This window comes from Leptodactylus fuscus, chromosome 2 (assembly GCF_031893055.1).
Source record: "Leptodactylus fuscus isolate aLepFus1 chromosome 2, aLepFus1.hap2, whole genome shotgun sequence".
NCBI classification, from domain to species: domain Eukaryota; kingdom Metazoa; phylum Chordata; class Amphibia; order Anura; family Leptodactylidae; genus Leptodactylus; species Leptodactylus fuscus.
Genome location: NC_134266.1, coordinates 284,215,459 through 284,227,923, shown reverse-complemented (window position 1 = coordinate 284,227,923; position 12,465 = coordinate 284,215,459). Strand labels below are relative to the sequence as shown.

Genomic DNA, 12,465 nt, shown 5'->3' with positions numbered 1-12,465 from the left:
CCACAAGATGATGTATGTCTTAGAGGAATCCTCATGTTCTTGTAGACATTATTGTCCTATGCACATGGGACAGTCGACCGTCTCAGATTTTCGTGCATCTCTAAAGCCGTCCGCACTCATGGGATTTTTTTCTGCAGATCACTGTAATGTCAGGTGGGCAATGTCAGGTCCTTGACTGTTCCTGCCTGACCCCGCCCACCTGAGACTGCAGAACCTACATAGTATATCAGGCACCAAAACTTACAGAATTGATTGCTCAGGAATGGTGGGGGAGAGAGAAAAAATTCCAACTGTGCCATAAAGGGGACGTGTCACTAGTAAATGACCTATTATTGTAGTCAAGTTTTATGTTAAGCAACATTTTTGATGAATTTTTGGTGAGGTTTTTATTATCTATATTAAAAAATATTCCTAAAAATCCTGCAGTTCTGACTTTGTCCACTAGGTCATGTCGCAGGCTGAGACTTCCTGTTTCCTGGAGGAGATTTCATTGCAGCAGTGACTTCACTTACAGCACATTGATGATCGCAGTGATCACGTCTATGTGGACACAATAGGTGATGTCACAGCTTGCCTACTCCCGTCTTTACGTAATGACCTCTGCACAGGTCACAGAGCATGCCCACAAAGCTCTCCCATACAAATGAATAGGGTCTGCTCCAGGCCGTTGTGTCTATGGCCCGTGGTCCTATAGCAGACAGGAAGGCACAGACTGTTTTAGGACTAGTGGCAAAAGTTGGAATTGCAAGATATTTAGATTTTTTTTATTTTTTTTTTAGCATAGCTATTAATTTGAAAATTAAAAAAAATATATCTCCAAAAATTCTTAAAAATATGTTTAATAATATATATTTTTTTATTTAACCAGTTCTCGTGTGGGGTGAACCGGTACGTCCTTGTAGTGTTACGCAGCCGCACAAAATTGTGAATCTGCAGAATTGGTACAGCCGGAGCCCCTGTAGTGAAGGCTCCGATAGAGAGGGTTCCCATAAAGAAGGGACTTTGTGCTAATAAAAAAACGTGAAAAATGTGAAAAAGCGACAGGTCTCTCCAGCTTTTAGGTTTACATTTTCCGTTATATATATATATATATATATAAAGAAAAAAAATGGAAAAATAAAAAAATAACAGAAAAATAAAGCTCTGTGTGCCACCGAAAAAATGTTACAGGCCTCAAAACTGAAAATTTTCAGTACAGAAGTGGTTAAATAATAGGTCATGTCCTCTGGCACACATGGTTTTATACACGGCTAGAAGGCCAACAGTGCGCTGAATTCAAGTCTCCCGTCATGTGCCCCCGGGGACGAAGATATTGGTGCTGTTACGACTTCTGCCCACAGTCTAGCAGGGCCCCCCTGACAGTACTCATTCATAGACTTGTACTGGGGGGGGGTAGTGTTCCTGACAGTCTAGCCGAGCCCCCCTGACAGTACTCATTCATAGACTTGTACTGGGAGGGGTGTTCCTGACAGTCTAGCTGAGCCCCCCTGACAGTACTCATCCATAGACTTGTACTGGGGGAGGGGTATTCCTGACTGGGCCCCCCTGACAGTACTCATCCGGTTGCATCCATTCATTCCTACGGCATAGCAGGGAGGAAACAAAAGAGTAGATACCATCTACTCTTCTGTTTCCTCCCTGCTATGCCGTGGGAATGAATGGACGCAGCAGGCGCGCAGGGGGTTAAGCACCGGACGCCGGCACAGGCTGTGTGCCAGAATTGTCCATTCATTCCTAACATTGTTCGCTTTTCCCACAATGCTTGGCCAGTAGCAAAGCATTGTGGGAAATAACCTCCAACCTCGATCCTGCCTAAAACGATCGGGATCAGAATCCGATCTTTTCCGATCCCGATCGCTCAACCCTACTCTCTATATTATAAAAATGAATTCTTGTCTGTCTGTCTGTCTGTTCTCTATACGCGACCAAACGACTGGACGAAATTTGGCACACAGATACTTCAGGTGTCTGGGAAGGTTTAAGACAAGAATCCAACTCACTCGGACGTACCGTTCTGGAGCAACACCCTGACCCGCCATTAGCCAAAACAAACCTGCAAGTCTTTCACTCATATTCCAACTGCAATACACACGGTCACTCCACATGTACGATCCAACACTGAAAAACAAGCTGAGATACAGGCATCAGAGGATTAGATACACAAATCAACACATAGTATCAAATGCCAGAGAATTAGATACACGTGTCTGCACACAGTTCCACACGCCAGAGGATTAGATATGCACGTCTGCACACAGTTCCACACACCAGAGAATTAGATACACACATCTGCTCAAAGTACCAAACACTGAAGGATTAGATATACAGGTCAACGCCCAGTATCACATGCCAGAGGATTAGATATGCACGTCTGCACACAGTACCACATGCCGAAGGATTGGATACACAGGTCAGCACACAGTATCACACACCAGAGGATTAGATACGCGCATCTGCACAAAGTACCACATGGCTAAAGATTATATACATTCGTCTGCACACAGTTCCACATGCCAGAGGATTAGATACGCGCGTCTGCACAAAGTACCGCACATTGGAGGATTAGATACACTGGTCAACATACAGTATCACACGCCAGAGGATTAGATACACGTGTCTGCACACAGTTCCACATGCCAAAGTATTATCTACGCGCGTCTGCACACAGTTCCACATGACAGAGGATTAGATACGCATGTTAGCACAAAGTACCACACACCAGAGAATTAGATACACAGGTCAGCACACAATATCACACACCAGAGGATTAGATACGTGCGTCTTCACACAGTACCCATGCTGGAGGATTAGATACGCACGTCTGCACATAGTACCACAAGCCGGAGGATAAGATATGCACGTCTTAACACAATACCACTCACCAGAGGATTAGATACGCACTTCTGCACACAGTTCCACATGCAACAGGATTAGATACATGCCACTGCACACAATACCACATACTGGAGGATTGGATGCACGCCAATGCACACAGTTACACACGCCGCAGGATTAGATACGCACATCTACACACAGTTCCACATGCCACGGGATTAGATATGTGTGTCTGCACAAAGTACCACATGCCGGAGGATTAGATACGCGCGTCTGCACAAAGTTCCACATGCCAGAAGATTAGATACGCGCGTCTGCACAAAGTACCATATGCTGAAGGATTAGATACACAGGTTAGCACACAGTATCACACACCAGAGGATTAGATATGTGTGTCTTCACACAGTACCACACGCCGGAAGATTATATACGCACATCTGCACACAGTACCGAATGCCGGAGGATTAGATACGCAAGTCTTAGACAATTCTTATGGGGCCACTACAAAAACAAAACATTAAATATACCCGTGTGAAGCCGGGTCCTCCTGCTAGTACATTATATATACTTATTACATCATTGACTTCTACCACAGCATTACTTAATGTCACCCTATTAGGTCATAAGGACATCATAGAAAGGTGCCCTGTATGTGAGTGGCTTCTGTCCTGATGGGCTAGTGCTGTCTATATATTACATGGACAGTCTCCCGCAGCCAGGCCGGAGTGGTACAGGATATTTTTTGCTAATTTTCATTCCCGCGCCCCATGTACGCCTCTCTTCATTCTTCTATTCATTTATGTTTTACTTTGCAGGTCTCCTTCTGCCTTGTGAGACTGGACATGGCCGAGGATTCATTTGATGATCAATACATTGGATGCTCCGACAAAATGGAGTCATTAGCATCAGAACTATTGAGGAAGGAAAGACGGAGGACTCCTGAGCTTGACGAAGCCTGGAAATATTCCTTTGCTTTATGGCAGAAAAGAAAATCTGCTATTAGACGTCTTCCTGATGGTTTCAAGGATGAATATGGGATAGCGTTATTAATACCCACCATGATGCGACACAATACAGTTTCTGTTCTTGACCTTTTAATTAGCGATGTGATGAGCTATGGCCGAGATCCCGAGTCTTTCAGGTTCCATGCATTACACTTCTATATGACCAGAGCTATGACCCTGCTTCGGCCCGGATGTGATGGAAAACCATTGACCGTATTCAGTATTGAAAATGGGCTGATTCCACCGTTACTCCCTCTGGCCCCAGTTAGAATAAGATTTCCTTATGCAGCGTCTAACAAAATTCAGCAGAATTGGGAAGCTGAAGACATATCACAGTTCATTAGCACATGCTTCGGGCTTGTATTCCTAAACTTCTCTTTTCATCCAATGGACGGGGAGGTTCTGATACCCATGAATGAAGTGTTCCATGTCACCAGCTATGATGAGAAACGGAACAAGATCACCCTGCAGAGCACAAATAGGAAGTGCAGTTATTATAACTGTGCCTACCTGGGGGGTAAGTAGCCAACACCTGGGGGGTAAGTAGCCAACACCTGGGGGGTAAGTAGCCAACACCTGGGGAGTTAGCAGCCAAGACCTGGAGAGTAAGTAGCCAATACCTGGGGGGTAAGTAGCCAACACCTGGGGGGTAAGTAGCCAACACCTGGGGGGTAAGAAGCCAACACCTGGGGGGTAAATAGCCAAGACCTGGGGAGTTAGCAGCCAAGACCTGGAGAGTAAGTAGCCAATACCTGGGGGGTAGGTAGCCAAGACCTGGAGAGTAGGTAGCCAATACCTGGGGGTAAGTAGCCAATACCTGGGGGTAAGCAGCCAATACCTGGGGGTAAGTAGCCAATACCTGGGGGTAAGTCGCCTATACCAGGGGAGTAAGTAACCAAGACCTGGGGGTAAGTCACCAATACTTGGTGGGTAAGTAGCCAATACCTGGGGAGTAAGTAGCCAATACCTGGGGAGTAAGTAGCCAATACCTGGGGAGTAAGTAGCCAAGACCTGGAGAGTAAGTAGCCAATACCTGGGGGTAAGTAGCCAATATCTGGGGGGTAAGTAGCCAATACCTGGGGGTATGTCGCCAATACCAGGGGAGTAAGTAACCAAAACCTGGGGGTAAGTCACCAATACCTGGTGGGTAAGTAGCCAATACCTGTGGGGTAAATAGCCAAGATGTAAGTCGCAATAAGATAAAAGGATAAAAATTTTAGAGGTTATTGTTATTGTGGAGGAAAGATAAAATCCCTTTTTCCAGATGGGTTATGGGCAGTTGTAGCTCGGTCTCCATTAGGTCTCCATTCGGTGGCTGATGTAGCTCCCGGTATATCTGGTGGAGGCGGAGGACTGTAAGGCTGTGGTCACACTAGTAATGGGGAACCGCTGGGGACTCCGACCCCCATTCCTATTAAAATCTGCCGAGAAATGTTTCTGTAGGGTTTGGGGCAGAAGCCTGGTGTCCCCATTACAGTCTATGGGGTCCGCAGCTTTCCTCTTGTAGCCCCCTTTTAAGCAGATAGGGTTTGTGTTTTTCGGGTCCTCCTCTATCCTGGTGACTGCTGATTTCAGTACCAGAAGGGTTAACAGACTTGTTTCATGGCCCTCCAGCCTCATCTACAGGAACGTACCGCCTCACAATACAGATGAGGGAACCTGTTTGGAACGTTTTTTGAGGCCTATCAGATTACATGGCTGAAACTTACTGTTACATCACAGGGCAGAGCTGGAACCTGTAATGTGGACATGGGTGTGTTTTTTATGATGTTTCTGTACTTTTTTTGGGAGGGTATTTTTATTTATTTATTTTTTCACTCATTGAACCCCTCCCCCAAAAGAACGTAATGGACCTATGGGGGCTATTTTTTTTTCCCTTTCTCATGGTGTTCCCGGTCCCAACAGCCATGTGATCGCTGGGCCAGATGGGAGTCGTATCAGGGCACATTGCAGAATTTTAAAGATTTTCTGTAACCGTTTTAGTAGTGTCCTCCTGATAACCAGCCATGATGTCCTTATTGTGGTCAGGTTATCTTCTCATACATGTAGTGTACTCCTGATAACTAGCCATGATGTCCTTATTGTGGTCAGGTTATCTTCTCATACATGTAGTGTACTCCTGATAACCAGCCATGATGTCCTTATTGTGGTCGGGTTATCTTCTCATACATGTAGTGTCCCCTCCTGATAACCAGCCATGGTGTCCTTATTGTGGTCAGGTTATCTTCTCATACATGTAGTGTCCCCTCCTGATAACCAGCCATGATGTCCTTATTGTGGTCAGGTTATCTTCTCATACATGTAGTGTCCTCCTGATAACCAGCCATGATATCCTTATTGTGGTCCGGTTATCTTCTCATACATGCAGTGTCCTCCTGATAACCAGCCATGATGTCCTTATTGTGGTCGGGTTATCTTCTCATACATGTAGTGTCCTCCTGATAACCATCCATGATGTCCTTATTGTGGTCAGGTTATCTTCTCATACATGTAGTGTTCTCCTGATAACCAGCCATGATGTCCTTATTGTGGTCAGGTTATCTTCTCACACATGTAGTGTCCCCTCCTGATAACCAGCCATGATGTCCTTATTGTGGTCGGGTTATCTTCTCATACATGTAGTGTCCCCTCCTGATAACCAGCCATGGTGTCCTTATTGTGGTCAGGTTATCTTCTCATACATGTAGTGTCCCCTCCTGATAACCAGCCATGATGTCCTTATTGTGGTCAGGTTATCTTCTCATACATGTAGTGTCCTCCTGATAACCAGCCATGATATCCTTATTGTGGTCCGGTTATCTTCTCATACATGCAGTGTCCCCTCCTGATAACCAGCCATGATGTCCTTATTGTGGTCGGGTTATCTTCTCATACATGTAGTGTCCTCCTGATAACTAGCCATGATGTCCTTATTGTGGTCAGGTTATCTTCTCATACATGTAGTGTCCTCCTGATAACTAGCCATGATGTCCTTATTGTGGTCAGGTTATCTTCTCATACATGTAGTGTACTCCTGATAACCAGCCATGATGTCCTTATTGTGGTCGGGTTATCTTCTCATACATGTACTGTCCCCTCCTGATAACCAGCCATGATGTCCTTACTGTGGTCAGGTTATCTTCTCATACATGTAGTGTCCCCTCCTGATAACCAGCCATGATGTCCTTATTGTGGTCAGGTTATCTTCTCATACATGTAGTGTCCTCCTGATAACCAGCCATGATATCCTTATTGTGGTCCGGTTATCTTCTCATACATGCAGTGTCCCCTCCTGATAACCAGCCATGATGTCCTTATTGTGGTCGGGTTATCTTCTCATACATGTAGTGTCCTCCTGATAACCATCCATGATGTCCTTATTGTGGTCAGGTTATCTTCTCATACATGTAGTGTTCTCCTGATAACCAGCCATGATGTCCTTATTGTGGTCAGGTTATCTTCTCACACATGTAGTGTCCTCCTGATAACCAGTCATGATGTCCTTATTGTGGTCGGGTTATCTTCTCATACATGTAGTGTCCTCCTGATAACCAGCCATGATGTCCTTATTGTGGTCGGGTTATCTTCTCATACATGCAGTGTCCTCCTGATAACCAGTCATGATGTCCTTATTGTGGTCGGGTTATCTTCTCATACATGTAGTGCCCTCCTGATAACCAGCCATGATGTCCTTATTGTGGTCAGGTTATCTTGTCATACATGTAGTGTCCTCCTGATTCACAGTGATCCTTCTTTTCTGATTACAGGGAAAAAGAGAGAAAACTGCATCTATGACCCCCTGACATCAGGTGAGGACACAACTTACAGATGTTTTTCTAGAGAAGAGTCAGTTGGTCCATAACAATTTTTTTGTTATAAATTTTTTAATAAATCGTGTGCATTAGCTAAACACAAAATTTTAGGGTATTGCCACCTATGAATAGTTATGATGTTATGTAGTCTCTTCAGAACTATAACTCCACACAGTATCATAAGGTCACCTTTCCTGACCTCTCCTGGACATCAGATATTCACCAATAGGCTCTTGTGGCCTCTTCCAGTGTCTTTTTAATGGCACATGTCCCAGGGTCACCACTAGGGCTCCTGTTTGGGCCCTACTGGTCATGTGGGGGGACCCAATCTCATGATGCTTGGGTGAAAGGTGTCATAACGTTGGTGCCCCTCACATGACTGTTGAGGCCGACTCCACTGGGCATCCACTTAGTATTCTCTGGGATCTCAAGACTGCCAGGACATTGGTGCATCCTCCTCCGGCCTAATTTAACCCCTGTGCATCCTACATGAAAACTGAGGCTCAGTCACTGGCTTATGCAGTCTTCCGAGCCTGTGACATCACCCAGGACACCCCCCAGACTGCACAGCACTGCCGATCCGGAAATAAACAAATTCAGTGTGATATGAAGCTGATGGGTAAAACCTTATGAAAATCCACAAGGAGACTCTCGAGAGGTCCTCTCATTTCTTTGTCTGACCAGTACAACGTGTATAAGTTCATGTACTGACTATAACACGATGGCTCCCATTGTAGTGGGCTGGACCTTAAAAGCCATATACGCCAGATCTCACTATGTGCAGAGTTCATTCATATCACTGAGGCCTGAACCTGCATGCACGTGTCTTCAGAAAGTCACCAGAACTAGAAGGAATAAAAATCTGTTTTTAGGCCGGGGCCCAATATTGTGAAAATCACTCACTAGTCTGTTAAAACTCTGTGAATGTGATGCCAAAATCTAACTTTATTGAGCTTACACAGCATAACGTATATACAAACAAAGCTTAATATTTCATATATACAGACACCTTCATGCAACTTTGCAGCAAACAGAGATTACAGGCAAAAGTTGCACAAAAGCTCGAATTTGCCACTTAAGTGTGAGATCAAGCAATCCCTTTCTGCAGACACATTGTACTTTCCAAAACCCTTCAAGATGTGATGAACTTCTATATACCACATATATATATTTACAGGTGCGGGTGCTAAAGAAACATCAAAGTTGCAGAAATGTGGCAACTAATGTGCATGCAGAATAAATAGGAATTTACATAGAAAGAGAATTTTCTATTCTCCTCTAAAAATTGTAACTCTAATAAGATAAGATAAGATAAGATAAGATAATCCTTTAATAGTCCCACAGTGGGGAAATTTCAGTATGTTTCAGCTGCATAGTAATACAGATACAGGATAATACACAGTAAATATTTCAGAAGTAGTAGACACACATATGCTGAGAAAGATATACTAGGAGTCCATAGCAGCTTGGGAACAGAGAAGAAAGAAGGAGGACATTCATAATCATTATTTCTCTGTGCGGAGTGTCTTCGCTTGGTCTGATGTAGATTATACAGCCTGGTCGCGGTTGGAAGGAAGGACTTGCGATAGCTCCTTCTCACACTTGGGGTGAAGCAGACGGTCGCTTACAGTGCTGCCAAGTCCCATCAGGGTCCCATACATGGGGTGGGATTTGTTCTCCTGCATGGAGGTCACCACAGACAGTATCCTTCTGTCACCCACCACCTGTACTGGGTCCAAGGGGCTCCCCAGGACAGAGCTGGCCCTCCTGATCATCCTGTCAAGCCTATTTCTGTCCCTGGTTGATATACTGCTCCCCCAGCAGGCTACACCGAAAAAGATGGCTGAGGCAACCACAGAGTTGAAGAAGGCCCTAAGAAGTGTCCCCTGGACTCCCGGCCCTCAGCCTCCTGAGCAGGTAGAGCCTGCCGTGGCCCTTTCTGTGCAGCGCCTCCAGGTGATCAGCCCAGTCTAGTTTATTATTGAGGAGCACACCCAGATACTTATAGGTCCTGACTATCTCAATGCATGTCCCTTGGATCTCCGGGGTTGGAGCACCTCTCCGTTTACTAAAGTCCACCACCATCTCCTTGGTCTTCCCAGCATTAATCCTGAGCTGGTTCTGCTGGCACCATTCAACAAAAACCCTATTTAAGTCTCTGTATTCCCGATCGTCGCCATCAGTGATAAGGCCGACTATAGCAGAGTCATCGGAGTACTTCTGTAAGTAACAGCTGGAGGAGTTGTGCCTAAAGTCAGCAGTGTACAGTGTGAAGAGAAATGGGGCAAGAACTGTACCTTGTGGTGCCCCCGTATTACAGATCACAGTGTCAGACACACAGTCCTGGGCTCTCACATACTGAGGGTGGGGTGTCAGGTAGTCTAGGATCCAGTAGGACAGGTGATGGTCCACACCACCAAGGTTCAGCTTCTCCCTCAGTAGCTCTGGCTGATGGTGTTGAACGCACTGGAGAAATCAAAGAACATTATTCTCACAGTGTTCCCGGGTTTCTCCAGGTGAGAGAGAGCTCTGTGAAGAAGGTGGATGATGGCGTCATCTACCCCAATGCCCGGCCGATAGGCAAACTGAAGGGGGTCCAGAGCGGAGCTCACTAGGGGGTGTAGGTGTGTCAGGACCAGTCTCCCTAGGACCTTCATCAGGAAATATGTCAGTGCTACAGGTCTGTAGTCATTGTAGTCCATCGGGTTGGGTTTCTTTGGGACTGGTACCACACAAGATGTTTTCCACAGTTGAGGTACTACTCCCAGCTTCAGGCTGATATTGTACATGTGCGTAATAATACCACACAGCTGGTCACTGCACATTTTAAGAACTCTTGCGCTTATCCCATCGGGTCCGCCGGCCTTGTCTGCCTTAATTCTCTTGATTTCCCGACATACCAGAGACTCCTTGAGGATCAGACATTCAGATTGCGATTTACTGCCAGTCGGTGGGGGTTGGGTCTTGGTGTGTGAGGGGAGGGGGTTGCTTGTGAGGGGGGAGTTGGTTTGGAGTCGAATCTATAGAAGAATAGATTAAGCTCATTAAGCCACTTCCTGTCTCCTTCAATCTGATGAGCTGCCATTTGTTGTTGTTTATGTCCGGATATCACCTTCAGGCTGTCCCAGACCTTTGAGACTCTACCCTCCCCCATCTGTAGTTCTATCTTCCGCCTGTAGTTGGCTTTCCCTTCTCTGATCAGTTGTCTTAGTTGTTTCTGCACCGCCCCCAGGCCATTTTTGTCCCCAGACCTAAAAATTTGCTTTTTCTCCTTAAGAAGAGTTTTAATCTCAGAGTTGATCCATGGTTTGTTATTGGAGAAACACCTCACCTTCCTAGTTGGTACCGTGCTGTCCACACAGAAATTAATGTAGTCCGTTATGCAGTGTGTGAGTCCCTCAATGTACTCTGGAAATGAGTCTTGAAATACTTCACACAGAGTTATATTAAAACAGTCCTTTAGAGACTCGACACTTCCCTCTGACCAAATCTTCACTGTACGAGTAACCGCCGGTTCTCTGCGCACCAGTGGAGTGTATGTGGTTCGCAGATGTACCAGGTTGTGATCTGATCTGCCTAGGCGCGGTAGGGCAGATGAGTTATATGCATCCCTTACATTGGCAAAGAGCAAGTCCAGTGTTTTGCTGTCTCTTGTATGAATAATGAATAATTTCTAGACCTAACTAATGAGATAAGTAGGGGCTTGTTCAGATTGGCCCCACACGGCTGCTTTATTGCTCACCTATTATGGACACAACCTCTGAAGTTCCTGCAGTTCATCATTACTGGTGTTAGACAGTTATAAGTCTTGATCTGATGACTACGGGAGGTCCCGGGGTCTTGTGAGATGTCTCCAAGATCTTCTTCATAGCCCTAATAGATCCTAAGCCGATTCTCAGGATCTATTAGGGTTATGAAGAAGATCTTGGAGACATCTCACAAGACCCCGGGACCCCCCGTAGTCATCAGATCTAGACTTAGAACTGTCTAACACCAGTAATGATGAACCGCAGGAACTTCACATCTACATATTCCCTTGGCTGCTGAAGTACCAACCTGTTAGGACATAAGTCTGCAGCAGGGAAAGGGTTAACATGCACATAAGGCATCGGCGTTACGGGTCAGGACTATTCACTTCAGCCAGAAATTCTAAATCTACAAAACAAAAAGTTGACACTTTCTGGAGGATTTGTACAATTTTAATGTGACTGTCAGGAGGTTACATTGTATGTCCAAATGTATTCACGGAATCATTTCTTTCTAGGTGTAATGGAACTGAGAGCAATGTTGACTGCGCCCCTACTGGTCATTAAGTTTATTGCAATCATCGTAGCTGTAAGGTTTTTAATGAGTTGAAGAATTGGTTGGGATTCTTGAGACCCCTGAATGAAAATGTGAAGTCTATTTCTGAAGTGGTCACCTGGATATGATTTACAAATGTGATGGGGAGACCCTGATATTCTCCATATAACTGCGTAGTCTCTATATAGTATCAAGCTTCATAGATCAGTCCATTACCAATGGAGGAAGTCAGGAAAAGGACTCAGCCAATGATCTTCATATATCTCTCTCTATTACAGCCGTGTCCACCATCATTTGGTTAAGACGTTCAATTTCCATAAGAAGACTCCATAAAACCAATCCAATTTCTATCCAGCCGTATCTCATCTTGTATCCAGGCTAGAGGAGCCATCGGGGTCCTAGAGCCTCCGCCCACTTGTCCAGTTTTCCCTAATACCCTAATAAGCCCTTTGGCTTTAACATTGTCATCCCCTCCATGGGTCATCCTTATCCAATTATTGGAGTGTTATTTTTTTGGTAATGAGTGTATTTAG

General features: G+C 45.2%; 1 protein-coding gene across 1 annotated transcript; it reads left to right on the top strand.

Moving 5' to 3' along the window:
• The first annotated feature begins 3,677 nt into the window (after window positions 1-3,677).
• Window positions 3,678-12,234, top strand: LOC142193513 (ecto-ADP-ribosyltransferase 5-like). Its single transcript, XM_075262485.1, has 4 exons — window positions 3,678-4,356; window positions 7,586-7,627; window positions 11,895-11,965; window positions 12,211-12,234. The coding sequence occupies exons 1-4, from the start codon at window positions 3,678-3,680 to the stop codon at window positions 12,232-12,234; spliced, it is 816 nt and encodes a 271-aa protein (XP_075118586.1).
• Window positions 12,235-12,465: the final 231 nt, after the last annotated feature.

Bases quoted from the DNA above. Each gene is read 5' to 3' on its own strand.
- LOC142193513 (XM_075262485.1), top strand. From the start codon at position 3,678: ATGGCCGAGGATTCATTTGATGATCAATACATTGGATGCTCCGACAAA. The intron at 7,628-11,894 runs GTGAGGACACAA...ATTTCTTTCTAG, and splicing joins CTATGACCCCCTGACATCAG to GTGTAATGGAACTGAGAGCA. The intron at 11,966-12,210 runs GTAAGGTTTTTA...TCTCTATTACAG, and splicing joins TTATTGCAATCATCGTAGCT to CCGTGTCCACCATCATTTGG.